At 41.7% G+C, this 27758-nt stretch overlaps 1 protein-coding gene across 8 annotated transcripts in view; it reads right to left on the bottom strand.

The window, feature by feature from the left end:
- Positions 1 to 15005: 15005 nt before the first annotated feature.
- The window catches only part of CEP78 (centrosomal protein 78), a 34651-nt gene continuing 21898 nt past the window's right edge, over positions 15006 to 27758 (bottom strand). For 4 of the 8 annotated variants that reach the window (XM_045042790.1, XM_045042792.1, XM_045042795.1 and 1 more), the window contains 5 exons: positions 25445 to 25522; positions 24085 to 24251; positions 22648 to 22819; positions 22280 to 22327; positions 20892 to 21515 (listed from right to left, as the gene is read on the bottom strand). In XM_045042790.1, coding sequence (XP_044898725.1) covers positions 20952 to 21515; positions 22280 to 22327; positions 22648 to 22819; positions 24085 to 24251; positions 25445 to 25522 — 1029 coding nt within the window. In that variant the 3' untranslated portion in view covers positions 20892 to 20951. Of the gene's footprint in view, positions 16138 to 17275; positions 17560 to 20891; positions 21516 to 22279; positions 22328 to 22647; positions 22820 to 24084; positions 24252 to 25444; positions 25523 to 27758 lie in introns of those variants that run through there. The other 4 variants (XM_045042793.1, XM_045042794.1, XR_006588614.1 and 1 more) reach the window with 3 other exon arrangements.

The raw sequence follows: 27758 nt of genomic DNA, 5'->3' as shown, positions 1-27758 counted from the left end.
GGGAATATCCAACCATGGAGACAAGTTTAGCTTAGGGACCAGGTCTTTTTTTTCTGAATTGGCAATACATTCACCTGGTTCAAAAACCACACATGTAAAAGATGTACAATGAAAATTTCCTTATCCTCCCCCCAGCTAGCTTCCATCTCACCTCCACTAGCAGACACTTTTGTCAGTTTCTTTTGCATCTTTCCAAGTTTCTTTAGCAAATCCAGGCAAAAACATATCTATAGTTATTCCTTCCCTCCCCCTTACACGTAAGGTAACATACTGTGAGCACTGCTTTGCATCTTGCTTTTTTATTCTACATAAGAGATATTCAGCAATTTTTGATTCAGAACGTAAAGAACCCAGAAATACAAAGCCATGGCATATGTGTGCACGCACACACACACTTTTCTTCCTTTCTTTTTTTGGCATCAGTAAGCAGGATAAATTAATTGAGCCAATAATTGTTCAGCCTGCTCCTCTCCAAGGGCCTTAGGAAGAAATAAACCAGGGATAAGGTCTGATAAGAAGGTTCTGTTTGATAGGTAGTAGCAGAAGGTGGGAGTAGGTAAGGTGTAGGAGCCAGAACTGCTCAGGTTCCTGTCTTGCTTGTTCAGAAGACACTGTGAGATCCAGCTATTTTAGGGACAACCAAAACTGGGGATACCTCTCCTCTTGGAGGCTTTCTACACTTTGTTTTTATCACCAGAAACAAAAATTAGAGCATCCCAAGAGACAGTAACTAAAGAATGGGCTTCATCTTCTTTATTCTTTATTAAGTACGATGTCATCGTAAATACAAAACTCACCATCGGTCTGAGAATAAGACTTTCCAACAGTGCAGACTGCTCCAGGGTCCAGAACTGGTGAAGTTCATTCCTTAGCGGGTGGCCAACCAAGGACTTTTGCTGAGAAGTTCAGCCAAGCCTCTGAAAGTAGAATTATTCCAAGAAATCCTTTGACCTATTTTTTTTTTAAATTTCTCTCAGCACAAAGAAAAACTAAAAGTTCCTGGTATCAACCAATCACAATCTTCTTCTTTAACTGCTTTTGTGCTTGCAGGAGCACGCACGCGTGCGCGCACACACACACTTCAAAGGAACAAACAAACAAGCATGTTTTTCGGAGGGACTTAGCCTATTCAAGGGACGCTGCATTACTCCCCTTCCTCACAAGGCAGACAAGATATTTCCTGAAAGGAACACAGAAACCTTAATGTATTTTGCTTAGGAACTATAGTCCCAGGCTGTTAAAAGGATCTTACATGAGGATGTCAGGGGAACTCACACCTACACAGGGAATTTTTCCAAGTCTTCCAAAATAGCAATTGTAATCGCTGCTCAGACAGCAGAACTCAACCCTGGGTACATACCTTCTGCCTCTTTGGCCACTTCTGTCCCACAGCAAATCATCAGCTTGTGACAACATTCAGCCTCGGGAACAGAAAATGCTGAGGACTCCTCTTTCTTCTGCCCTGTGCTGCCAAGTCCAGAGGTCTTGTCTTTATTAAATATCTGAGTACTCAACTGGGGAGATACAGGGTGTGCTATTTTTCCCTCTCTTAGTCCTTCTAGGCAGCACAGGAAGGATTCATTTTTTTTAAATGATTTTTTTTAATGTTTATTTATTTTTGAGAGAGAGAGAGAGAGAGAGAGAGAGAGAGACAGACAGACAGAATGTGAGAAGGGGAAGGTCAGAGAGACAGGGAGACACAGAATTCTAAGCAGTCTCCAAGCTCTGAGCTGTCAGCACAGAGCCCGACATGGGGCTCGAACTCAAGAACCACGAGATCATGACCTGAGTGGAAGTCTGACGCTTAACCGACTGAGCCACTCAGGCGCCCCAAGGATTCATTTTTAAATCCTGTTAAAAAGTGAGCAAGTCAGCAAAGAACTGAAGGCAGGGTTGGAGTTAAAATGAAGAGAAGACTGGTAGCATAAATTGACATTTAAATATTTGAAAGAAGAGGCGCCTGGGTGGCTTAGTGGGTTGAGCATCCAAATGTTGATCTCAGCTCAGGCCACGATCCCAGGGACATGGGATCAAGCCCCAAATCAGGCTCCACACTGGGCTTAAGATTCTCTCTCTCTCTCTCTCTCTCTCCCTCTGCCCCTCTCTCCTGCTTTAGGCATGCTTTCTCTCTCTCTCTGAAGTTAAATAAATAAATGAATGAATGAATGAAAGAATATAAGCTCAAATGCTGTTTGGATGGCACTATCTAGCCCCCTCGTTTTACAAGTTCTAGAAGGTAACTCATCCAAGATGGCAGTTAATAGTGGGAGCAGAAGGCAGATTGCTCTTCTGAGTCCAGTGTTCAAGTCCACTTCCTGTCACTGCTGGTTTTCTCAGAAAGGGAAGGCAGTAGTCTAATCCTGCCTTAGTTTATCTCTGAAGGACACCTCCACACCCTGTGAGGGCTGAGTGGCCTATGCTGACGTGCTGGGCTGTATCCTGGGACTCACTCAATTGCGAATGACAGAAACTCAACCTTGACCAGCTTAGGTAGAGGGGAAACAAATCCATTTCTGGAGCCTGGAACCAAACCTCAAGGTGGTGGACATGGGTGAATCTTTGCTTCAGGGACAACCTGGACAGAACCCTCACGTGCTGTAAGGTGTGTATTTGCATATGTCTTTGTCCCCCATCTTTGCTTCTCTCTTCACATCATTTCGTTCTGTCAAACTGGATTTCTCCTCAGGCCTGAAACCACACAGCCAGGGACTGTCCCATCTTTGCCACAAGAGAAGACAAGAGAAGGGACTCTCTTCCTTTGTTTCTAGTTTGAAAACTAGGTCCCTGAAGGGCTCCGGGACCTTTGGGTCACATACTTACTCCTGCACTCAGGGGTGCAAAGGGGTAGGATTGGTAGCACCCCAATACTGAAGAGAGGTGGGATTAGTTCATCCCACAATGGGATGGTCTCCACAGAAGAAAGGCGGAGGGCTGGGAAGACAAACACTGGATGGCCCCTTTCCTTCCCCTCCTTTGCACAGCTCAGCCTGACGACCTCATCTCAGATTCTCTCAATACCCAGAATTCTGAGCTGTTTTGCTGATGCGCGCTGTCTCTCAGACATTCCACTTCATCACCCATGTGGGTAGACCCCTCAGTCTGAGGGACTAGCCCAGCAGAAAACCAAGTTTCAAAAAAAAAAAAAAATCAATGATTAACATTTTACCCTGAACCAAAGTGCTAGGTGACATTACAAAAGAAAGACTTTTTTTTTTTAATTTTAAAATCACTAAATCCTTACTGCTGCAAATTGCACACGACCTTAAATGCCTGAACTCCGAAGATCATACATCGTTGGGGAAATACTTCTCAAGCAAGAACATTTTATCCTAGGGCTTCAGCAAAAAAAAATCAGTCTTTCCTACCCTCCCTGTCCTGGCATCTCAGATTGAACTTCTGAGATTTATTAGCTTTATTCTTCTGAGCTTGGACAACTTCAGAAAGAAGAAGTATCTCACCCTTTCCTCTTGCCTGGTAAAAAAGCACAAAACTACAGCATTGTTTCTTCTGCAAAAATTTCAATGACTCTTCCGTTCTATTTATGATTTTCTTTGCCACGGATATCTTTCAGCCACGGGATTCCAAAGCCTTCCAGTGTCTCACTAGTTTCAACTTATATGAATGCCAGCAGCAGCAGGCACTTAGTGCTCCTCTCTCTAAAGGAGCGGACGCTCAGATGTTCTGAGCTGACCTTGCCCATTGGCCACAACTGATGGCTTCAAGAATGAAGCCCTGATCCAAGAGGCATTCATCACAAATCTTCCCCAGGATTTAAAAAAAATTGTGGTCAAATCCACATAACTAAAAAAATCTATCATCTTAATCATTTTTCTATGTACAGTCCAGTAGCGTTAAGTACATTCACATTGTTGTGCCAGCAACCACCAGAACTCTTCCAGCTTGGAAAACTCAAACTCTTAACCTGTTAACTCTCCATTCCCTTCTCCCTCTCCTCTGAGCCCTGGAAACCTTCATTCAACTTTCTGTCACTGTGAATATGACTGTTGTATGTTGTATTAGGAAAAAAAAAAAAAAAACAGTCGTCCCCCTGTGTGTCTCCTTTACTCTCACACGACTTCCACACTTACAACATTTCTGACATTGGAGTTGTAGGCATTTCCCCCACCAAGCAATTCTGCAACACCAGCTGACTGTCCCACAAGTTAACTCACTTTTGATGCTCTCTGCCTGGAATTAGCATCAGATCCAACAGGGTAAGGGCACAGTCCCTTAAAACTTCGTTGGACTTCAATGCCAAGAGCAAGTAGTAGGTCCCTAGGTTACCCACATCTTCTGCCTGACTTGGCCACAAACCAGAGGTTCCCATGACCTCACCCTTGGATTTGATTATTTGCTAGAATAGCTCACAGAACTCAGGGACAATTACTTATATTTACCAGTTTATTAAAGGATATAATAAAGGATATGGATGAACAACTAGATTTGAAAAATACATAGGGCGAGGTCTGGGAGGGTCCTGAGTTCAGGAGATTCTGCCCCTGGTGTGGCATATATCACTCACCTGGTACATGGAGGTGTTTGCTGACCTGGAAGCTTTCAGAACCCCATACTACTGGAACTCTAATGAGGCCTCCTCACATAGGCACGATCAATTATTAACTCCATTTCCAGCCTCTCTCCTCTCCCTAGAGAAGCGGGGGGGAGGGGGGTGCTGAAAACTCCAAGCTCTTCTTTATGTCTTGATCCTTGTGGTGACCAGCCCTCATCCGGGAGCCATCCAGAAGTCCACCCAGAGTCACCTCATTGGAACAAGAGATGCTCCTATAGTGCCCTGACAACTTAGGAAATTACAAGAGTTTTAGAAGCTCTGTGCAAAGAATCAGGAGCCTATATATATATATATATATATATATATATATATAGTTACATATGCATAAAATACATGTACTTTCTATTGACAGAGACCAACATATCTAGTTTCTATTATCTCGCATATGCACATACCACATTCTGTTTATCCATTCATTTATCAATGGATACTTGGGTTGCATCCACCTTTTGGCTACTGTGAATAATGCTTCTGTGAGCACAGGAGCACAAATACATATTTGAGACCCAGCTTTCCGTTCTTTGGGGTATATGCTCAGAAGTGGAATTGCTGGATCATAGGGTGGTTCTATTTTTAATTTTTTGAGGAACCTCCATACTGTTCTCCATAGTGCCTGCATCATTTCATATTCCCGCCAAGAGTGCACAAGGGTTCCAATTTATACACAGCCTCACCAACACTTGTTATCTTCTGGGGTTTGTTTGTTTTTTAGACTAGCCATCCTAATGGGTGTGAGGTGGTTTTGCCAGGATTTCTAACTGATCATTCTCTCCTATGACAGACGCCATGGAGGTGGGACTCCTGAGTTAATTGTCATATTTTCTTGACATGTGGAGGAACACAGTCTGTGTTGTTTCTAGGGTGCTAGTTAATCCTACCATTCTCCCCTTCAAAGTTCTGAACCCAACTGAACCCTCTTCACAGAAGCCCAAGAGGCTCCAATGGGGACTGAAGTAGCCACGTCAGTACTTTTCAAGGTGGACCGTGGACTCTGCCTGGAAGTCATGTCCAGGCTAGTCTTTCTATTCCTCTTCCCTCACCAAGTGGAATTTATTTACCAGGCAATGCAATGGCAGGCCTGCTGTGCCACCCCTCCTTACCCTTCCCTCCCCTGCCCCACAACAGTGGCAGAGAAGGCTCTGGTGGATTTACTGCAGAGAGTGGACAGGATGACAGAGAAGACCACATCCTTCCTGTCCCCAGAAGGAGAAGGCCATGGCTGTGTAAGGAATAACCCCAATGCCAACCTCAACAGCGAGAAGAAGCCACTCCCTCATCCTGGGAGAAAGAAAGGGACCTGACAGGGAGAAGGAAAGCTGAGTGTCCAGAAGCTCTGAGAAAGCCGACTCACCTTTACGGTTGGTGACTTAGGCTGACGCTTGAAGGGAGGGGAAAATGTCTCTCTCCCTGTGTCCCCAATATTTCTAACATTTAGGTTTCTTAACATGCAGGGCTCAGCACCGCCTGAGTGCATCTGTACCTCCTGAGAAAGGATGCTAAGTGTCCTCAGCCGTGATGAGGCTGCTCCCCGGGAATTATCACTATCCCCTTGCGATCCCTCCTGAGGTCAGCCAGGGCACCCTGAAGGCTGTGAAATGGGTCTCAACGGAGCATTGATTAAATTCTCTCAAGGTTCGGGGCATCTGGGTGGCTCAGTCAGTTGAGTCTCCTACTTCGGCTCAGGTCATGATCTCACAGTTTGTGGGTTCGAGCCCCGCATCAGGCTCTGTGCTGACCGCTTGCTCAGAGCCTGGAGCCTGCTTCAGATCCTGTGTCTCCTTCTCTCTCTGCCCCTCCCCTACTCACGCTTTGCCTCATTCTGTTTCTCAAAAATAAATAAATGTAAAAAAAAAATTTTTTTTTAATTTCCCTCTAGGCTATCCCAACGCTCTAGCCGAAAAATTCCCTCTGCAATCTATTTTCCATCTTAGATTTTCCCAGGTAGGACATTCAGTAGAGCTCACTGGAGATTATGCAATGAATTCAAATGAAGGCATAAATCTATTCCAAATAATAAATGCCAGCAATATTAAAATGCCCTGATTTGAACTATATGAAATGCCTCACATTATTAAATTCTCAGGGAGGAATTAAAGTCTAAAAAAAATTAATATCCTTTCTCTTCAAGGTTGAGCTCTAAAGAAATTAAAAATCCACAATTATTTCCCACCCAGTTTCTTCTCGGTTCAGGGTCGGTCAGAGGGGCCTCGTTCAGCGATGGGGGTAGAGTCTGGCTCTTTCCACAGCTGCCTCCGCTACACAACAATCTTGGCTTCAGGTTCTCCAGGGTGTCACTCCCTTAGCCGGTTGTCTGGGGTCCATGACTCGTGAACTACAACTCCACCAGGAGAGAACCACCCTCGTGGCATCAGTCCTGCTGCCACAGAACCCTCCCCACGGCTGGCGGACGTCCAGGGCTGGCTGAGGCCCAAGTGCTGTGAGAGTGGCTCTCCAAAGTGGCTTCTCCTCGAAACCTTTATGTATTTTAAAAATATTTATTTATTTATTTTTAAAAAATATTTATTTTTGAGAGAGAGACAGACAGACAGTGTGAGTGGGGGTGGGGGGAGCAGAAAGAGAGAGGGAGACACAGAATCCGAAGCAGGCCCCAGGCTCCGAGCTGTCAGCACAGGGCCCGACGAGGGGCTCGAACTCATGAACCGCAAGATCATGACCTGAGTTGAAGTGGGACTTTTAACCGACTGAGCCACCCAGGCGCCCCTCCTCAAAACCTTTAAAAGGAAACCCACCTCAAAGAAGTATCTCTGCCTGCTTGCAGGTAAGAGGTTTCTCGTTCTAGCAAGCACCTTGTCTCTTCCACATGGGACTTTGAAGTCCCTGATGAAATGAAGCTGTTTCTAATTTCTCTCAGAGTCTGTCCTGAAGAAAGGCGTGTGGTGCTGAAGTCACTGGCAAGGACTGAAGCAGCAATGTAAGCTATTACAGACACACAAGACCAACAACCTTCAAGGTCGATCTTTTTTTTAAAGTTTACTTATTTATTTTTGAGGTGGGGGAGGGGCCGATGGAGAAGGAGAGAGAGAATCCCAAGCAGGCTTTGTACTGTCAGTGAGGAGCCCGACTTGGGGCTTGAACCCATGAACCGAGAGATCGAGAGTCTGGTGCTCAACAGACTGAGCCACTCAGGCGCCCCTGCAAGGCTGATTTCTAACCCAAGGCCTGAGGCATTTGACCCTCCTTCAAGGAAGAATGGGGGAGATGGAGAAGTCAGGTGGAGAGATATCTTTTTGTTACAGAGAAGAATTATGGGTTTCAAATTGACCAGGCAGGAAGGAACCCTAAATGATTAGAAGTTTCTCTGTACATTGTAGAACAGAGTTAACTCAGGTTAATGGAAAGTTCAATCCTGGTCTTCTTTTTTTGTTTTTTTTTTTTTTATTTTATTTTTTTAATGTTCATTTATTTTTGAGACAGAGAGAGACAGAGCATGAACAGGGGAGGAGCAGAGACAGAGGGAGACACAGAATCTGAAACAGGCTCCAGGCTCTGAGCTGTCCAGCACAGAGCCCGACGCAGGGCTAGAACTCATGGACCGTGAGATCATGACCTGAGCCGAAGCTGGACGCTTAACCGACCAAGCCACCCAGGCGCCCCAATCCTGGTCTTCTTTATAAAAGGAAATATTCAAGTGCTTGCTTTGGCAGCACGTATATTAAAATTGGGACAAAAAGGAAATACTTTTTTTTTTTTTGAGTTTATTTTTGAGACAGAGAGAGCGAGAGCGCCTGCACATAAGAGCAGGGGTGGGGACAGACAGAGAGGGAGAGAGAGAACCCCAAGCAGGTTCTACATTGCCAGCGGATAGCCTGATGCAGGGCCCCAACCCAACAAACTGCAAGATCGTGACCTGAGCTGAAATCAGGAGTTGGATAGTTAACCGACTGAGGCACCCGGGCACCCCAAGAAGGAAACACTTTAAAGGTAAAGCAAAATCGGGTTGTAGGCCTGAAGCTTTATGTTAACCTAAAAGTCTAAAATGTTAACCCCCTGTAAAAGGTTCAGGGTAAATCTGGTCCTATTAGTGCAGACAAACACCAAACTTTATCTTATCAGTTGTATTCAAAATCGAGGCCTTGAAGACTACGGACTTCACTCTGTTTAAGATGACTGATTTCTGAGGTGCCTGGATGGCTCAGTGGGTTGAGTGTCTGACTTCAGCTCAGGTTATGGTCTCACGGTTTGTGAGTCTGAGCCCCACGTCAGCTCACTGCTATCAGCATAGAGCCTGCTTCAGATTCCCTGCCCCCCTTTCTCTCTGCTCCTCTCTTACTTGTGTGCATTCTCTCTCTCAAAAATAAATAAAAATTTTTAAAAAATATGATTGATTTCTGCAAAAAATTATTTTATTAAAAAAGTTCTAGTATTTAATATTTAAAGAAACAAAAATGAATGGAAAACTATACCAAAACTTTTTGAGGCATTAGCCAATTTAAACTTATTATATAGCTATGAGGTTATTATATTAACTACATTGGAGAAGAAAGCAACTATAGGAAATGATAGAAACTTAAGTGTCCATAAAGGAAAGGAAACAGGGGTGCCTGGGTGGCTCAGTTGGTTGGGTGTCTGACTTCGGCTCGGGTCATGATATCGTGGCTCCTGGGTTCGGGCCCCGCGTCGGGCTTTGTGCTGACAGCTCAGAGCCTGGAGCCTGCTTTGAATTCTGTGTCTCCGTCTGTCTCTGCCCCTTCCTTGCTCATGCTCTGTCTCTGTCTCTCTCAGAAGTAAATAAATGTTAAAATAAATAAATAAATAAAATGAAACAAACAAACAAACAAAAAAACACCATGTTCCACAGCTTCAAATTTCCTGTTCTCACCTCTCATCACAAAAACAGGCTGCGGTTCACTTGACTGAAAGCAGTAGCGTGTACCAGGGTATGACTGATAGAAAGGGTATAAAGATAATACCTCTGACCCCTTACAGGTTTTCAAGTCTTGGAATGATATGTGAAAGCATCTCCTATCTGGTATACAGCAAGGTACCTCGATTCTTAGGAAAGATTTAGGTGAAGTTTGACTTTGGGGTAAAGATAGGAGAGCGACTATTTAGTAAATTGATTTTAGTGTGTGTGTGTGTGTGTTTTACTGAAATATATTTGACATACAACATGTTGTAAATTTAAGGCATACGACACGTTGATTTGACACATTTGTGTATTATGATTGCCATTGTGGCGATAATTTAGCACCCGCTACCACATCGCACAAGTATCATTTCTTTTTAGTGGTTAGAATAACTCAGATCTAGTCTCTTAGCAAGTTTGACGATTTTAATACACTATTGTTGTCTATATTTGCTACACTGTACATTATGTGTGTAGGCCTTCGTACTTGTTGCAAATTCGTAGCTTTATACAACACCTCTCCTATCCTCTTTCCCAAAATTTTAGTGTTTTCACACCACAGTCAAATTTTACCATTTAAGATACTGACCTGGGATTATCTATAGTTTTAAGATTTTGTAAAGTTTTGTTTGGTTTTTCTGGCTTAGAGATAAAAGCCTCCTCCACAGGTCAAGGACTCTGAGGACTATCTTTCTAAGACGGTAAGTAAACCGACTAACCCTCACCGGTCACTAAGGAACAAAGTTAATGCTTATATAATAATCTATAGGAGGCGTACTTAGCTAATTCTAAACTGCCTGGTTGTTGTTTTGGTTTTTGTATTTGAAATTCACACTGGTTTACAATTTCTGAACTCAACTAAGAGGACTCGGGTATGGAGCCCTTTCAACCCTTACAGTACGTTTTGTGCTTTGTGAGCAACCACGCATATCAAGGGATTGCCTTAAGTCAGGGGGCATTTGCCTTGCTTTTTTAACTGACAAAATTACATTTCAGGATTCTGCTGTAGATGCGTCAATTTGAAAACTCGGGCTTTCAGGGTAACAAAAGGACTTTTAAAAGGGGAATCGAACCTAAGATACCTTAAGCCTACTGAGAGGGAAAGAGATGAAGAAAACTGGGCTCTGGAAGCAATGTACAAACCGAGAAGGACTTTGACCCATCTCGTAACAAAGTGAACGTAGGAAAGCTTTGCATTCTACATGCACAGCAATTCGGTCAGGAGCAGCAAGCAAATGTTTGAGACATTCTACCCAGCGTTTTCAAACCATAGGTCATCACCCAGTAGCGGATTGTGAAACTTACTCAGTGCGTTGCAAACAGAATCTTCAAAGGAATGAAACAGAACAGGACACACCAGAGTGTCACTAGAAGTACTGTGAGAGCAGTTTGATGAAATTTTCCATTCATTACGTATGCACGCAAGGCAGGTGTGGGCCAGGACAATTACCTTGTACTTTGCACAAAATACAATTTTTTACCGTGGGTTGCGATTAAAAGGAAAAAACAATAGTTTGAATATGTAGGGAGCCATCCAGTGGTACAAAGATCTGCGAGGTTACATGGTAAAGCTCATTTTCCACATAGATACTAGGACAGATTTTGAAAAATCAATGGACACAGGATATATAGGATGACAGATCGTACATATATTTGTATTTTCTAAGTTTTCTGTGACGAAGAGAATTTAGAAAATTATTTGTCGAGCACAAAAATATACTTATTAAAAAAAAAATCAAATAACCTAAAGTAAATGGAGTCAAATACAAAGAGCCCCCTTCCATCCCTCCTAACTGCCCTCTGCAGAGTCACCGTCAACAGCTTGATATGTATTAGGACTGAATATTTTCTAGGCAAACACAGACACACACAAACGCTATATACCTGTAAGCAGGTTTTTAACCATATACATGTTAACAGTGTGCAATAACTATTAGGTTGGAACTCGTTTTTCACATCAGTATATCTTTTTTTTTAAGATTTTATTTAAAAAAATTTTTTTTAACATTTTATTTATTTTTGAGACAGTGAGAGACAGAGCATGAACAGGGGAGGGTCAGAGAGAGGGAGACACAGAATCGGAAGCAGGCTCCAGGCTCTGAGCTGTCAGCACAGAGCCTGACACGGGGCTCGAACTCACGGACCACGAGATCATGACCTGAGCTGAAGTCGGCCGCTTAACCGACTGAGCCACCGAGGCGCCCCAAGATTTTATTTTTTTAAGTAACCTCTACACCCAACGTGGGGCTCAAATTCAACCCTGTGATCAAGAATTGCACTCTCTACTGGAGCACCTGGGTGGCTCAGTCGATTAAGATTAAGCGTTCAGCTTCAGCTCAGGTCATGATCTCAGGGTCTGTGAGTTCGAGCCCCATGTCAGGATCTGTGCTGATGGCTCAGAGCCCAGAGCCTGCTTCAGATTCTGTGTCTCCCTCTCTCTCTGTCCCCATGCCCCCACGCTCTGCCTCTGTCTCTGAAAATGAATAAACCTTAAAAAATTTTTTTTTTCTCGATGGAACTGGAGAGTGATATGCAAAGTGAAATAAGTCATACAGAGAAAGACAGATACCATATGTTTTCACTCTTATGTGGATCCTGAGAAACTTAACAGAAGACCATGGGGGAAGGGAAGGAAAAAAAAAAAGAGAGGGAGAGAGCCAAACCACAAGAGACTCTTAAAAACAGAATAAACTGAGGGTTGATGGGGGGGGTGGGAGGGAGGGGAAAGTGGGTTAAAAAAAAATTAGGAATTGCATGCTCTACTGACTAAGCCATCCAGATGCCCCACATCAGTAGGTCTTAAAAATACATACATGCCCATACTACAAAGCTGCTACTTTTATCTGCTGCAGAGTATTGCATGGTTAGAATTGGTAGGTACTAATTCAATAATTTCCACATTTGTGTACGATTATGTTGTTTCTAATTTCTCATTATTTTAGAAAGTACTTGAGTACACATTCTTACACCTGACGCTTAGGACACTTGTATGAATATATCTTTAGGCTGGCTGCTTAGAACCATGGCTGTTAAATCATGACTGGACACATTTTAATTACTGATATACAACCCTGAATTGTCCACTCAAAAAGCTGTATCAACTTACATTTCCTTCAACAATAAGAGTGCTCTTTACCCACATTATCTCCAGCAATAGCTATTACTGGTCTTTTCATATCTGCCACTTCAAGGATTGAAAAATAGCCTCTCATTTCAATTTTTGATTTCTTATGAAGTTGAATGTTTAGGTTTCTTTTTCTTTACAAAAATATTTTTATATCCTTTGTCCATTTTTTTGTCTGGTTTGTGGGTGCTTTATATTAGGGATATTTAACCTTCTGTTATGTTTCACGTATTTTCCCAACGCTTTGTCTCCTATTTATGTTTACTTTGTATATAGAAGTTTGATATTTTTAATGTAGTCAAATCAGTTTTTTTTTTCTTTTATGGATACTGGATTTTGAGTCTTGCTTAGGAGGTCCTTCCTCACGCCACATTTATTCAAAATTGTTTTCCAATATTTTCTTCTACTTATTCTTATATTTTAATGTTTAGTTCATCTGGATATTATTTCTTTCCCATGATATGAAAGAAGGAAGTGTTTTCCAAGTAATCAGCAATCCCAGCATCATTTACTGAATAGTTCAACTCTTCCTTACCTGTTTGTAATGCCATTTTTCACGTATTAAATTCCCATATATACACATTGTCTTGCATTCTCTGTTCCGTGCCTTTAACCTGTTTTATTGTTGCCAGTACTAAACTATTTCATTTACTCTGGCTTCCTGGATTGTTTTGATTTCAGAATTGTTTTATGTATATTCTTCCAGATGAGCTTTGTAATCACGTTGTTCTATCCATTTTTAAAGCCTTCCTTTGATTACATGAAAATGGTTCGAATTTGTAAGTTTATTTGGTAGAACGAACTTATTTACTGTGTTTGGATCTTCTTCGAAATGTGGCATGCCTCTTCATTTTGGCAGTCTTTCTTTTTTATCTCTTTCAGCGTAGTTTTTTTTTTTTTTTTTTTTTTTTTAATTCATATGGGCCTTAACACTTCTCTCTGAAACTTATTTCTACGTGAATGGGATCTTTTCCTCCATACATTTCCTAATTGGTTATTGCTGGTGTATAAGAAAGTTTTTGTTTTTTTAATTTTTTAATGGTTATTTATTTTAGAGAGACAGAGTGTGAGCAGGGCCCGAGGGGCAGAGAGAAAGGGAGACAGAACTTGAAGTAGGCTCCAGGCTCCGAGCTGTCAGCACAGAGCCTGATGCACTTGAACTCAGGGACCACGAGATCATGACCTGAACCAAAGTCAGCCACTCAACCGACTGAGCCACCCAGGAGCCCCTGTTTTTTTTTTTAATCTTATTTACTTTTGAGAGAAAGAGAAAGACAGAGACAAAGTGTGACTGGGGGAGGGGCAAAGAGAGAAGGAGACACAGAATCGGAAGCAGGCTCCAGGCTCTGAGCTGTCAGCACAGAGCCTGACACGGGGCTCAAACTCACAAACTGGATCATAACCTGAGCCGAAGTCAGACGCTTAACCGACTGAACCACCCAGGTGCCCCTGAAACGGTATTTAAAAAAAAAATCTTTCTGCAAAACTATACCTTCTATTAGTCAAAAAGAATTTCTTTCTGTGTCCCGTTTAATGGTTTTCATCTTGGATTCTATTTAGCCAGAAATCAACAGAGCCATATATACTTTTGTTAGCACCTGGCATACTTTTATCTATTTCTTTATAATCCGTGATGGTTTTTTTAGGTTTGCTTTTTGTAAATAGTGCGTAGTTGGATTTTATGTTTTTACTCAAGCCTAAGGAATTTGAGAATTTAACCTACTCGACATTTACTGTGAGAAAAGCATCTAGTCTTACTTACTACCTTTTGTTTTCTATGTAACTTCCCTGACTTTTGTGGATTTTTAAATTCCATCTCCCACTCCTGGTAGCTTGGGAGCTATTAGTGACATGTATTTGCCTCTCTCTCCTTGTCTTGGCACACAGGAAGTCCACCCTGTCCTACCCTGTTGAACCTGGGCATGGTCATGTGACACTCTCTGGCTAACGAAATGGTCCATGTGCAGAAGCTTTAAGTCAGTGCGCATGACTGCATCAGTCTGGTTCCTTAGGCTGCAATCAGCAATATTCTAAATAGTGATGCTTCATCAGCTGGCTTCCAGGTCAAGGGTGAGGTGGAGTTCACTTTGTTTTCCCATATGCATTAATATTCATTTAGACTTCTGATTATCGGCATCTCATGATTATAAAGGGGAATTGGCAGGTGACATGGCAGCATCAGTTTCTTTATTTTTTTTCTTTTTTTTTCAATATATGAAATTTATTGTCAAATTAGTATCCATACAACACCCAGTGCTCATACCAAAAGGTGCCCTCCTCAATACCCATTACCCGCCCTCCCCTCCCTCCCACCCCCCATCAACCCTCAGTTTGTTCTCAGTTTTTAAGAGTCTCTTATGCTTTGGCTCTCTCCCACTCTAACCTCTTTTTTTTTTTTCCTTCCCCTCCCCCATGGGTTTCTGTTAAGTTTCTCAGAATCCGCATAAGAGTGAAAACATATGGTATCTGTCTTTCTCTGTATGGCTTATTTCACTTAGCATCACACTCTCCAGTTCCAGCATCAGTTTCTTTAATTTAAAACCTTTCATGGACTCACTGTTCCGTTTGCTTGGTAATTCTTAGAGTAAAATGTCTTTTTGTTGCTGAGAACCCTAATACCAAAATCTGTGTCTCATTCATCCCACAAGTATCTGTGTGCTTCTGCAATTACTCTATGCCTGTTTGTGGCGGGCTCTCACTTTTCTTTCATAATTTTTATCTTTTATCCCTTTGCAGGGCATGAGTGGAATCTCTCAAAGCTTCTAGTTCACGAATTTAAGCTTCAGCTGAACCCATTCTGTGATCTAGTCCATCTTCTGAGTGCATTTTCATAATCGTATTTTTAATTTCCGGAAATGAAAGCCTTCTTTTTCCTAGCATCTTACTCTGTATGGATACCACATCCTTGGGACTCTCTGAAGATCATAATCACATTTTAAAGTTTCTTCTGTTTTTCCCAGTAACTACTTTAACAGGTCAATTTGTTTTAATTTGGAGTCTCCTCTTATGTTACTGGTGTTCTTCAAGTCTGATGATTCTTGGCGTTATTTATAGGTGTGGACCGAAGGTTTACAGCTTGAAGTGCTTTTCCTAAACCAAATAATTGTGCCACTTTCAGTGAGCACAGATTCTGATCACAGGCGCCTCTGGTGACGTAAAGGGAGTGGCTGGTCACCACAGCCAGAGAGAGTGCGTGGGCGGCTTATCTTCAGTTCCTCCTCGTAGTCACTTGGGCGACACCCTCTCCAATCTCAGTGTGTCCTGGGCCAGAACTGCCACTTCAGAGAGCTGCTTTCTTAGCCTCAGCCTGGTGGTCACCTCCCTAATGAGGTGCTTCAAAGATGCACGGAATGGAAGCTTAGCTGTTCTGCTCTTAATAACTAACTGATCCTTCGATAATATGTTTTTTATCTTCCAGAAATCCCACATTGTTCATTTTCTGGTTTTCCAACTCTGCTATTAATCTATTTTTGTTTTAATACTTCTCCAATCATCTTGGTGAGATTCTGAAGAGTCAAAGAATGTGTCCAGTCAGCTCTGTTAAATAAGCTCCAGCATGTAGTTTATAACCAGAATCTTAAAAAAAAAAAAATTAATCATCAATCCTCTCTTGCTGACCCTCTGAAAATCAAGTGTTCTAATCTTGAGATTAGGGATTATTCTGTAAATATCCATTTGAAATTAGATGGATTCCTGGATACAGTACCAGATAGGCATGCAATAGTAATTTTTGACCAAGAGTAATTATGTGGACTTAGGGCAGGATGACAAACTCTTTGCTACAGTATCACATCTGACACTGTTTTAAAAAACCTCAGAAAGTCCTCTTTGCATAGACTTCATATGCTCTGGTAATCACTCAGCAAAGGTACACAGTAGCTTCTCAGTAAAGGAACATGCTTGTAACTTTCTCTAACCCAAATGAAAATACTGTTTTTCAAGGAAGTGACATTGCTTCAGGTGCAGTGTTGGAAGTCTAACATCAAAGTGCTAAAAAGTATTAAACAACAAAACATCCATATTGATGATTTTTAAATTTTTTTTTAATTTTTAATTTTTAAAAAAATGTTTATTAATTCTTGAGAGATAGAGCAGGGTAGGGGCAGAAAGAGAGGGAGACACAGAATCGGAAGCATCTGAAGAATCTGAGCGGTCAGTACAGAACCTTACATGGGGCTCGAACCCATAAACCATGAGGCCATGACCTGAGCCGAAGTCAGATGCCCAACCAACGGAACCACCCAGGCGCCCCCATATTGATGATTCATAATGAAATCATTTCAAATTATTAAGAAAACACATAAAATACGCAAGAATTTAAAAACTGTAATGTGTATGCATGCATGTGGTTTTTTTGTTTTGTTTTTTTGAGAGAGACAGCACGAGCAGGGGAGGGGGAGGGGGGGAGAGAGAGAGAGAGAGAGACAGAGACAGAGAGACAGAGAGAGAGACAGAGAGAATCCCAAGCAGGCTCTGCACTGTCAACAAGGAGCTGGATGAGGGGCTTGATCTCACAAAACGTGAGATCATGGCCTGAGCCAAAGTCAAGAGTTGGACACTCAACCGACTGAGCCACCCAGGTGCCCTGGCACGTATGTCTTTTAAAAACGTGTGGTAAAAGAAAACTGAGGCTATCAGTATAAACTCATTTAACTTCTACCTCCTCCCAATGCTCTATTCCCCAAAACTGCCAGAATTGATCTCACTTGAAGCGTACAAGTTATTCTTCTGTATTTTGCAGTATGAACTGTACCCGTTTTCTCACTCTATGTTCATGTGTTCCCAATTCTCTACATTATCATTTTCACTGTATGCATATAAGCGACACACCGCAAATTCACCGAGCATTCAAGCGATCTACAGCCCCACCTGCTCACATCTCTTTCTTCCAGTCCTACGAGCATGAACGCATCTCACGCTCCCGCCTCCTGGGGTCCCGAGGTGAGCCGCTCACTGGGCATCTTCGGTAGCTCCTTTCTTCGGTTCCTTCCTTTCAACCTATAAACAATTAAGTCACTCTCATTCTAAAAAAGTTCTTTTTCAGCTCATTGCCTCCTCTTCTCACCCAAACTCCTTCGAGGAGGAGCCCATACCCACTCTTCACTGTCCCCTCAGGGCAGCCCTGTCCCCTCAACGTGTCTAATCTGGCTTCACCTACCACTTCCCTGAATTGCTCTCGCTAAAGTCACCAGGGCCCTAGCCACCAAATCCAGTGGACACTTAACACTGCCTGCAGCGTGACACTGTTACCTACTTCCTCCTTCTCGAAACAGGATGATCGCTGTCCTCCAAATCCTGTCTTTGCTTAGGACTTACACTTCTGACAGTCCTCACAGTTCTGTGTGACCTCAACCGTTCTCGTGATTTTAACTATTGCTCATACGTGCTGACAACACCCAAATGTGTCTCTTTCCGGGTCTTCACACACACGTCCAGTTATCTACCGGTCATCCCCTGAATTCTGCAGGCGCTTCAAAACCGAACACATCCAAATCTAAAGTCTTCTCCCCAGTACAGTTCTTCACCCCCTATTTCCAACCTCAATGACACCACCACCCAACCTCAGTCACACAAATGGGAGTCTGGCCTCTGCTGGAGGTAACTTCTTCGTTACCTCCCACAACCAAGTCTTGCTTGTTTTATTTCCTAAGTAAAATTCCAATTTATTTCCTCCCTTCATAGATTCTTATTTCAGACCATTTTTCCATTTGCTTTCGCCTAATTCAGAAGTTCCCAAACTGGTGTTTGGTAGAATTGGTTGTTAGACGCTCCTTTTTTTCTTTTTTTTTTTAAAGCTTACTTATTTGGGGGGGGGGGGCAGCAACAGGGAGAGAAAGAGAGAATCCCAAGTAGGCTCCATGCTGTCAGTGCAGACCTCAATCTCGCGAACCATGAGATCATGACCTGAGCCAAAATCAAGAGTCAGACGCTTAACCGACTGGGCCACCCAGGCGCCCCATTAGACACTCCTTTTAAAAATGGATTCTATAACCAAATATATTTGAAAAGGGATGTGTACCCTATGCCTGTCTTGGAAATCCAGAATGACCATTAGCCTGCACAAGTCCCAAGAAATCATACAGTAAAGAAACCTGCTTAACTCTATTTAAGGCCAGAATTGATCTTACTTTTGTCCATGGAACCCTTTTAGTAAAGACAAGGAAGTTTTTAATTTTTATTAAAAAAAATTTTTTTTACATTTATTTATTTTTGAGACAGTGAGACAGTACACGAATGGGGGAGGGGCAGAGAGAGAGGGAGACACAGAATCCAAAGTAGGCTTCTGTGCTGACAGCTCAGAGCCTGACGCAGGACTCGAAACCACCAACCGCGAAATCGTGACCTGAGCTGAAGTTGGACACTCAACTGACTGAGCCACCCAGGGGCCCCTTTAATTTTTATTTAAAAATAAAAACATAATGCTCCTCAGAAGAGTGTGGCATCATCTCTGATCTCCATGCTTCTTCAAACTGATGGTTCCATAATGAACATCCATGATCTAACATGCAACCCTCAATGTGTCATTTCCATTTTTCAACGCTTTTAAATTTTTAAAAAATATTTTATTCATTTTTGAGACAGAGAGAGTAAATGGGAGAGGGGCATAGACAGAGGAGGACAGAGGATCTGAAGTGGGCTCTGTGCTGAAAGCAGTGAGCCTGATGTAGCGCTCGAATTCATGAACTGTGAGATCATGACTTGAGCCAAAGTCAGATGCTTAACTGACTGAGCCACCCAGGCATCCCCATTCTTCAACACTTTTACTAGCTCACTATTTCCTGAGAAAAAAGAACCAGCTCCATGCAACATGGCTTGCAAGGCTGCAGGCGATCTCCTTGCTGCCACTGCCTGATGACATTCCACTAACTCTGACTAACTCTGAAATCTTTATCTGGCGTCCCAACATACCACTCTCACGCTCCTGGTTCCGCACTTCTGCTTATGCTGTTCCCTCCACCTTGAGTATCCTTTCCCTTCCTCACCTTATTCACCAGTTTCCAAGTAATCCTTCAAGACTTAGCTTAGTAATCACCTCTTTAGATGACCCTTCCAGTTCTTCTTCCCCAAACATGGGCTACATTCCCGTCACAGGTCCTCTTCTTGTGTGTCTACTACTACTTTCATTCTCCTGTTAGTTAAGGGCCAAGACTACAACTCTTTATTGTTTTCTTCCAATAGCACTCACTCCATGATTCACGAACTCAGTAAGACTATAGTAGTCCTCTGGGTATCAATCAGGCAGGACCTTCTAGAAGAGACCCGATACCCCAGCTTTTCTCTGATCTTACCTCTCAAGTCACAGTCTGGTTGAACTCAAGACTTATCTATGCATGTTTTAGCAGGGAGGCAGAATATAGTCCAGAGGCATGTGCTCATTTACCCTTACATACTCTGCCTTTATTTATTTATTAAAAAAAATTATTTTTTTCTCTTATTTATTTTTGAAAGCAAGAGAGACAGAGCATGAGTGGGGGAAGGGCAGAGAGAGAGGGAGACACAGAATCCGAAGCAGGCTCCAGGCTCTCAGCTGTCAGCACAGAGCCCAACGTGGGGCTCGAACTCACAGACTGCAAGATCATGACCTGAGCCCAAGTGGTACACTTAACCTACTGAGCTACCCGGGAGCCCCACATATTCTGCCTTTAAAATCCCAACCCAGATGGTGGAGGGGCGGCTATACTTTCTGACGGTCCCACTCTGCACTTCCAGTGCTTGCTGGCTTTTCTCTCCATGGCCTCCTCAAGCCCTTCCTCTCTTAACAAGGTAACAGGACAACAAAGAGATTAAGAGCACAGGTTCTGGTTCAAATCCCAGCTCAACCACTTACTTAAAGCTCTGTAATTTTGGGCAACTCACCTTATCCGACTCCTCACCCATAAAATGGTGCCCTACCTTCTATTTATATGGTTGCTGTAATCTATAAATACGGCTAAGAACCTTGGTCAATATTTGCCATTTTGGTTATTATGATTTAGGACACAGCACCGACTTCTGGCCAAGGGATTGCTAGTATTTCCACATTTGACCAAATGTTAAAACTATCCCACTTATTACCTCATTCCTTTCTAGCGCTTTGCCCTGCTTCATTTATTTTTTCCTCCCTCCACAGAATATTAGTTCCATGAAGGTACAGGTTTTGTTTTGTTCACTGCTGAAAGCAACAGCACCCAGGATGGTATAGCACATGTTAGGCCCTCAGGACATACCTAGTGAATGAATGGTGTAGAATGTCAAAAACATACACCAAAAGTTTCATTACAATAAAAAGACTAGATGAATCTTTGTCTAATGTCTTCCAGTACTATATTTTAAGACACCATATGCCACAATGAAAATATAAGAAATTTATTAAAATTAGGACGCAAAACATAATTTCAAAAGATTTAGACCTATGTCAGGTGTGATACAGTATGGATGCTTTCTTGAATTTCAAAATCAGATCCAAGAGTATCACTTTCAGAGTGTTCTAACAGATTGAGTTTACTTTTAGCTCTCCTCGATGAAAGAGTCACGATTTTACTTTCTTTCTTGACAGAAATGGGGTTTTTCAAAGACTCACTTTTAATTGGTTCGTTAACCAAAGAACCATTCTGCCCAATTCTGTGACTTTTCTGATTTACAGGTGAGTCAGAGCAGGAATGCAGGTCGTTTCTGGACTGTTTTTTAGCAGAGTGTTTGTTGGCATATTCACCTGTTTTGGTCAATTTCTCTGAAGAAGATCTGCTATTTCTAGATAATTCGTCGTCTTTTCTTTGGCTTCCAGTGCCAGATATCACATCTGCTGATGGAGAACATGTTCTAGCAATGAATTCTTTGAAAGACTCCTGCCACTGCTCACTGACTGGGGCTCCCAGGTTGTCTCTCGAAGTTTCTAAGGGCTCCTGCGTGGAGACAGGGACATGGAAGGAGTCGAGAGGCAAAGGAATTCTGGCATCACTTGTAATTTTCTGAAACTGGAGGGAAAACAAAAGAAGACAAAACAAAAATTCAGTGATGAAAAAGCCAACCATTAAAAAGTAGAGTCCATGACTTTAATGTTACTCTGTGATCTTATTAAGACAGTCAATTGATTAATTAGAAGATTTTAGATCCGTTTTTTTTCTAATTGTATCTCGCCAGGTGATTCCTAACTTAACTTAGCTATATCCAAGGCAACATCTACTACATTTTCAGACTTCGTGGTTTGGGGTAATTATTACCCACTTCCCTTTCCCTCATTAAAAATAACAGGGGAGCCTGGGTGGCTCAGCTGGTTAAGTGTCCGACTTCAGCTCAGGTCATGATCTCACGGTTCATGGGTTCAAGCCTGGCGTCGAGCTCTGTGCTGACAGCTGAGCCTGGAGTCTGCTTCGGATTCTGTATCTCCCTCTCTCTCTGCTCCTCCCCAGCTCGTACTGTCTGTCTGTCTCTGTCTCAAAAATAAACAAACATTAAAAAAAAATAAAGCCTTAATCCCTAAGAAAATTAATTTCTTCTCTATCCTCCAGGAACATGTAAGCAGTATCCAATCTGTGATAAGACTATGTTCTCAAGTTACCAGGTCCCAAGACTGTCTGAGGTTGGCCGATATGGGAGATAAAGGGAAGGGAAGGCCAGAGGGAAAGCAGACGGGTTCCCCTCTCTGGTTCCCATAACTGGGAGGTTAACTCTAATACCTAGTCTATTAGTTATGTCTGGATTACTTATTTAAGAAAATTATCTATATCAGTACTTGTACCTTCATTAGAGTTCCTTCATTGTAAGCTGACTGCATACAAATAGAAACCTAGATGAAATATGAATAGAATAGACATTTACACAATTTAAAATTTGGAATATTTTCTCTAATGTTTCATTTCTTTCTTCACTGAGAATAGTTTGCTTTACATCATAAATTTTCAAAAGGCCTCCCAATTTTCTCATTTACAACTATATGATATTATGAAATGGGCACAAACTTACTAATTTCAGATTGGGAAAGGACCCCAAAGAGGCTCCCAAGCGTGTGAATTATTAGAGACAGATCGTCATCATTTTCTCTCTGACTCTGTAATTCCCTTTTGCTCATCACTCTTAGGATCATTAAATTCTGTTCCGTCCACTCACTTGGATGTTCTGCATCTGTCCTATGGAGTTCTGCTTTGATTCTGGTTTTTCATCTTCAAGTGCCTTCTTTTCTTCTCTAGGCAGGCTACTAATAGTAGAATTCATCTGGGGACGACCCAGCAAATGAAAATCTGACTGATCTATACCAGCCATTGTGGCAAGCTGACCAAGCCTGGACAAAAGGAGGAAAGGAGAAAAAAACAAAGACTGTTATAACTGTGTATGAGCAGCTTAGATTTCCCCATACCTAGAATCATGAAATACTTCTTAAAAATTGTTTTTCAGGGTGCCTGGGTGGCTCAGTCAGTAGAGCATCCAACTTCAGCTCAGGTCATGATCTCGCAGTTTGTGACTTCGAGCCCCATGTCAAGGTCTGTGCTGACAGCTCAGAGCCTGGAGCCTGCTTTGGATTCTGTGTCTTCCACTCTCTCTCTGCCCCTCCCCTGCTCATGCTGTGTATCTCTCTTCTTCAATTTATTTTTGAAAGACAGAGAGGTGCAAGCTGGGGAGGAGCAGTGAGAGAGAAGAGAGGTAGAGGATCTCAAGCAGGCTCTGATGGGAGGCTCGAACTCATGACTTGTGAGATCATGACCTGAGCCAAAGGCGGATGCTTAACCAACTGAGCCACCCAGGCGCCCCACTCATGAAATACTTCTAAAATCTTAAAAGCCAATATCCTACTCCACATACAAGCCCCTATTCTCTCCCAAATTCTCAGCCCTTCCAGACTCATGCTCTGGGACCACAATAGATCATGCAATCCTTGAACACTCCTTCTTCCCTCAACGTCTGGCCCACCACCTGATTTACTGCTCCACTGCAACGCTTCAGCTTCTAGCATGCACCTAGTGCATCGCCCCTCACCTCTCCCCCACTTCTTTACCATCTCTCCTCCAAACACGTGTTTTTTCCTTCCTTCCTGACACCAACCCCTTCACCTACAAAACATCACTCCATCAATTTCAATCTCCAATTCTCTCTTTCAACAACTTCTTTTAGCAAAATCGTTCCTGGTTGAAAACGACTGATCTATATCCACCCTGCGGATTAATGATAATTATTATATGTAGGACAAAAATTGCTTTAATTCAAACGTATTTTACAAGGAAAATGAATAACATGGAGGGAAATTTCAATGCATTCTGGAATATTTTCAAGTTAAATTACCTTCAATTTAGTCTTTACTCAAGACAATACTTACAAATTATTTATAGGTTACTCCTTCATACTGGGCTTTCTCCTCTACCGAAGTTTACTATTTTGCATTTCTTTTAACATGTAATTCCTCATTAAAACAACAACAACAACAACAACAACAACCCTCTATATTATAGTTACACCCTAAGTAAAACTATAGAAGCAATGAAAATGGCTCACGTTCTTCAGCAAACCACTGTTACAGCTGCAAAGAGAATGATGCGAAAGAAATGAACTAACCCAGCATCTTTAAGGAGATCCAAGAAAGCATGGAACTTCTGAAAAGAATTCTCAATGCTGCCCAAAACACCTTCGTCATCCAGGATCATGTTTGTCAATGACTGTGCATGAAGGGCTTCAGACAAAGAGCAATTTATATTTCTTAACTGGGCATTTTCATGTTCCAGCTATAAAAGAAGAACAAAATGTCTGACATGATTTTCTCTCACTGCCATCAAAAGAAAAGAGTTAAACACTTCAAACATAATTAATTTGTCATTAACCTAACTTTCCACCAGTAAAGACAGAGACCACATCAGATAATAAAGTCCAGAGACATCCAACGAAGTTTCCTATATAACACTTAGATGGTATATAAATAAACCAAAGTTCTGTTTTATTAATGATCTTTGAAAAGATCACTTTTCTAACTGGTTACATTCATAACAGACCCTCATTTTACATTAGAAAATTAGCTGCTTAATGGCTCCCTTTAAATTAGAAAGTGAAATATAGTCTGACTTGAGCAAAGCATATTCCAACTATGCTGGACGTTAAGGATTAACTTTACTGGGAAAGATATTAAATGCCTAGGTTTAAAAGTCCTAAATCATACCCAACTTATTAACTGTACAATGACCAATATTCTTCTTGGCTTCTTGACGATGTTTCCTCCTTTGGACATCCCCGCCCCCTCAATATCTATTCATCTAAAATCATGTATGAGCCTAACTCTAGTATTTCTCAGAAAGGCCCTTTTGTTCATGATTTGCCTTTTACCTTAACAGGTGCTCAACATTTACTGAATGAGTAAATGTCTTTCAATCCAACGTATGCACTTGCAAAAATTCCTCCCTAAACTCACCTTATGATAATAAAATATATTTACATACAACTTTTTAGCTTATGCCCTGCTTCCATGAACATTAGGCCAATGAAATTCTCAGAATATATATTTTTATCTTTCATTGCATTCTTAGCAGTTTTCCAATATGTTATACTTATTTAAATTATTCACTTTTCTAATTCACGGATAGTAAAGTCTCATCATGTCTTCTATGTTACTGTAAACACAGTATAAGCGTAAGTGCTTTAATTGAAGCATCAGGAACAGAAAATAAGCTAAGGTCACATAAAAGTACACACACACCAAAAAAAAAAAAAAAAGAAAAACAAACAAACCCTAAGATTTTTCCATTTTAAAAACATGTTTTCTGGAATAGAGATCATATAACCACTAAATATAACACAAAGATTCATACAGTACAACAGTTTGCAACATATTACAGTTTTAAAGTTTAAAAACTGCATGTGCATGGCTTAAAATCAAATCAAAATAAAACAAAAACACTCTCAAAAGTATGAGAAAAAACTTGTTTACCTCACTGACTCGTTTATCGGCCTTCAGTCTTATTACTCTTTCCTCCTTTAACTGCTTTAGGCACCCCTCCAGTTTTTCCTAGTGAGAGGAAATAGAGTAAATATTATAAACGATTCAGAGTATGAGATCCAAAAGCCTTTCCAGTTATAGGTCTCAACAAGGATTTAGGCACAGAGCCAGAAGTGACCTCAAGACTTTAGGATTATAGTCTATTACTTATGATATCATCCCATGCTAGTGAAATTAATTACCAAAATATATCAAATTAGCTATTAAAAATTTACTTGAGGGGCACCTGGGTGGCTCAGTCGGTTAAGTGTCCAACTCTTGATTTCGGCTCAGGTCATGATCTCACGGTTCACGAGATGGAGCCCCGTGCTGGGCTGTGCTGTGCTGTGCTGACAAGTGTGGTACCTGCTTGGGATTCTCTCTCCCTCTCTCTCTCTGCCTCTACTCGACTCGCTCTCTCTCTCAAAATAATAATCATTAAAAAAGACTTTGAGGGGCGCCTGGGTGGCGCAGTCGGTTAAGCGTCCGACTTCAGCCAGGTCACGATCTCGTGGTCCGTGAGTTCGAGCCCCGCGTCAGGCTCTGGGCTGATGGCTCAGAGCCTGGAGCCTGTTTCCGATTCTGTGTCTCCCTCTCTCTCTGTCCCTCCCCCGTTCATGCTCTGTCTCTCTCTGTCCCAAAAATAAATAAATGTTGAAAAAAAAAAATTAAAAAAAAAAAAAAGACTTTGAGTCCCATGCTTTCCAAAATAAATTTGTGGCAGTTCACCATAAAAGGCATATGTGTATACTGTAGTAAGTCATATATAAAAAGCTTAGGTGAAGAAAGGAAAATTCTACTTTTATTTATGGGTTCCTTTATAAGAGAGAACCTCAGTAACATGGCTAACCCAACTGAATTACGTAATGGCAGATTCAAATGCATTTTTAAAAAAGTAAACACTTTGGGGACACCTGGGTGGCTCAGTCAGTTAAGCGTCTGACTTCAGCACAGGTCATGATCTCATGGTTTGTGAGTTCGAGCCCCACGTTGGGCTCTCTGCTGACAGCATGGAGCCTGAAGCCTGCTTCAGATTCCTGTCTCCCTCTCACTCTGCTCCTCCCGCACTCGTCCTCTGTCTCTCTCTCAAAAATAAATAAACATTTAAAAAATTAAAAAAAAAAAGTAAACACTTTGAAAACACTGAGACAGAGACAAGTAGCGTAGGACACCTCAGATCACGTCACTAATTATGCTATAGAGCCACGTTATGAATTGAGGAGGCTGGGTGCCATGCCTGTTCAGAGAGGTGGTGATCTTCCCATTCGCTAGTGTCAATAAGATAGAACGCACTTGGTAAACTCCCTTTTGGTTTCCAGGAACAAAACAGTCAGGTCCTTGCGTTGAGGGACACTACTTGTGGTTGGCAGAATTCTATGCCCCTCAGCTTCCTACCTGCTGAACTACACAATCCTCCCAGTTAGTCAATCAAATGCTAACCTAGGTGCTGCAGCAAAGTGATTTTGCAAATGGAATTAAGGTTCCTCAAATCGGTTGATCTTTAATTGATATTAAGAGATTACTTTTGGTGGATGTGACCTAATCAGGTGGCTAATTAAAAGTGACTGGGGTCTATCTGATGTATGACTGACATCTTGATTTCAGCTTTATTTATTTATTTACTTATTTATTTTAAATGTTTATTTATTTTTGGGGGGAGAGGGGCAGAGAGCGAGGGAGACAGAGGATCTGAAGTGGGCTCTGTGCTAAGAGCAGACAGCCCAATGCGGGGCTCCAACCGACGGACCGTGAGATCATAACCTGAGCCAAAATCAAGAGCTGGATGCTCAACTGACTGAGCCACCCAGGCACCCCTATTTTTGATACCTTTTTAAGACAAAAGGGTAGATTAGATGGATGTACTTGCAGAGATGGCTTTTATTTTCTTCAATAAATTTTTCATCATTTAAAAAAATTTGCTCAATGAACATATATTTTTATATTCAGAACACAGGTTTAAAAAATAAAAAATAGCCGAACTTCAAATTCTTTAATAGGGATGAAGGAAAAACATTGCAGAATTCCTCCACTTACTTATATAATGGTTTTAATATTTAAAACTTATTTCACAGAAATTCTAAACAAATAAGCAAACAAGAAACTAGCGCCACAGTTAGAGAAAGTAGACTGAAATACTCCCTTCTCAGCTAGCTCTAAATATAGAGTCTATCATGTAATTACATGAAATAGTTTCTCCCCCTAGTGGAGGGAATTAGGACATAATGTTAAATTTTCATGAAAAAGTGTACCTTCCTCTTACAAAGGA

This window comes from Felis catus, chromosome D4, assembly GCF_018350175.1.
Source record: "Felis catus isolate Fca126 chromosome D4, F.catus_Fca126_mat1.0, whole genome shotgun sequence".
NCBI classification, from domain to species: domain Eukaryota; kingdom Metazoa; phylum Chordata; class Mammalia; order Carnivora; family Felidae; genus Felis; species Felis catus.
Note: the sequence above shows the minus strand (reverse complement) of the source record. Positions and strands in the feature narration are given on the sequence as shown.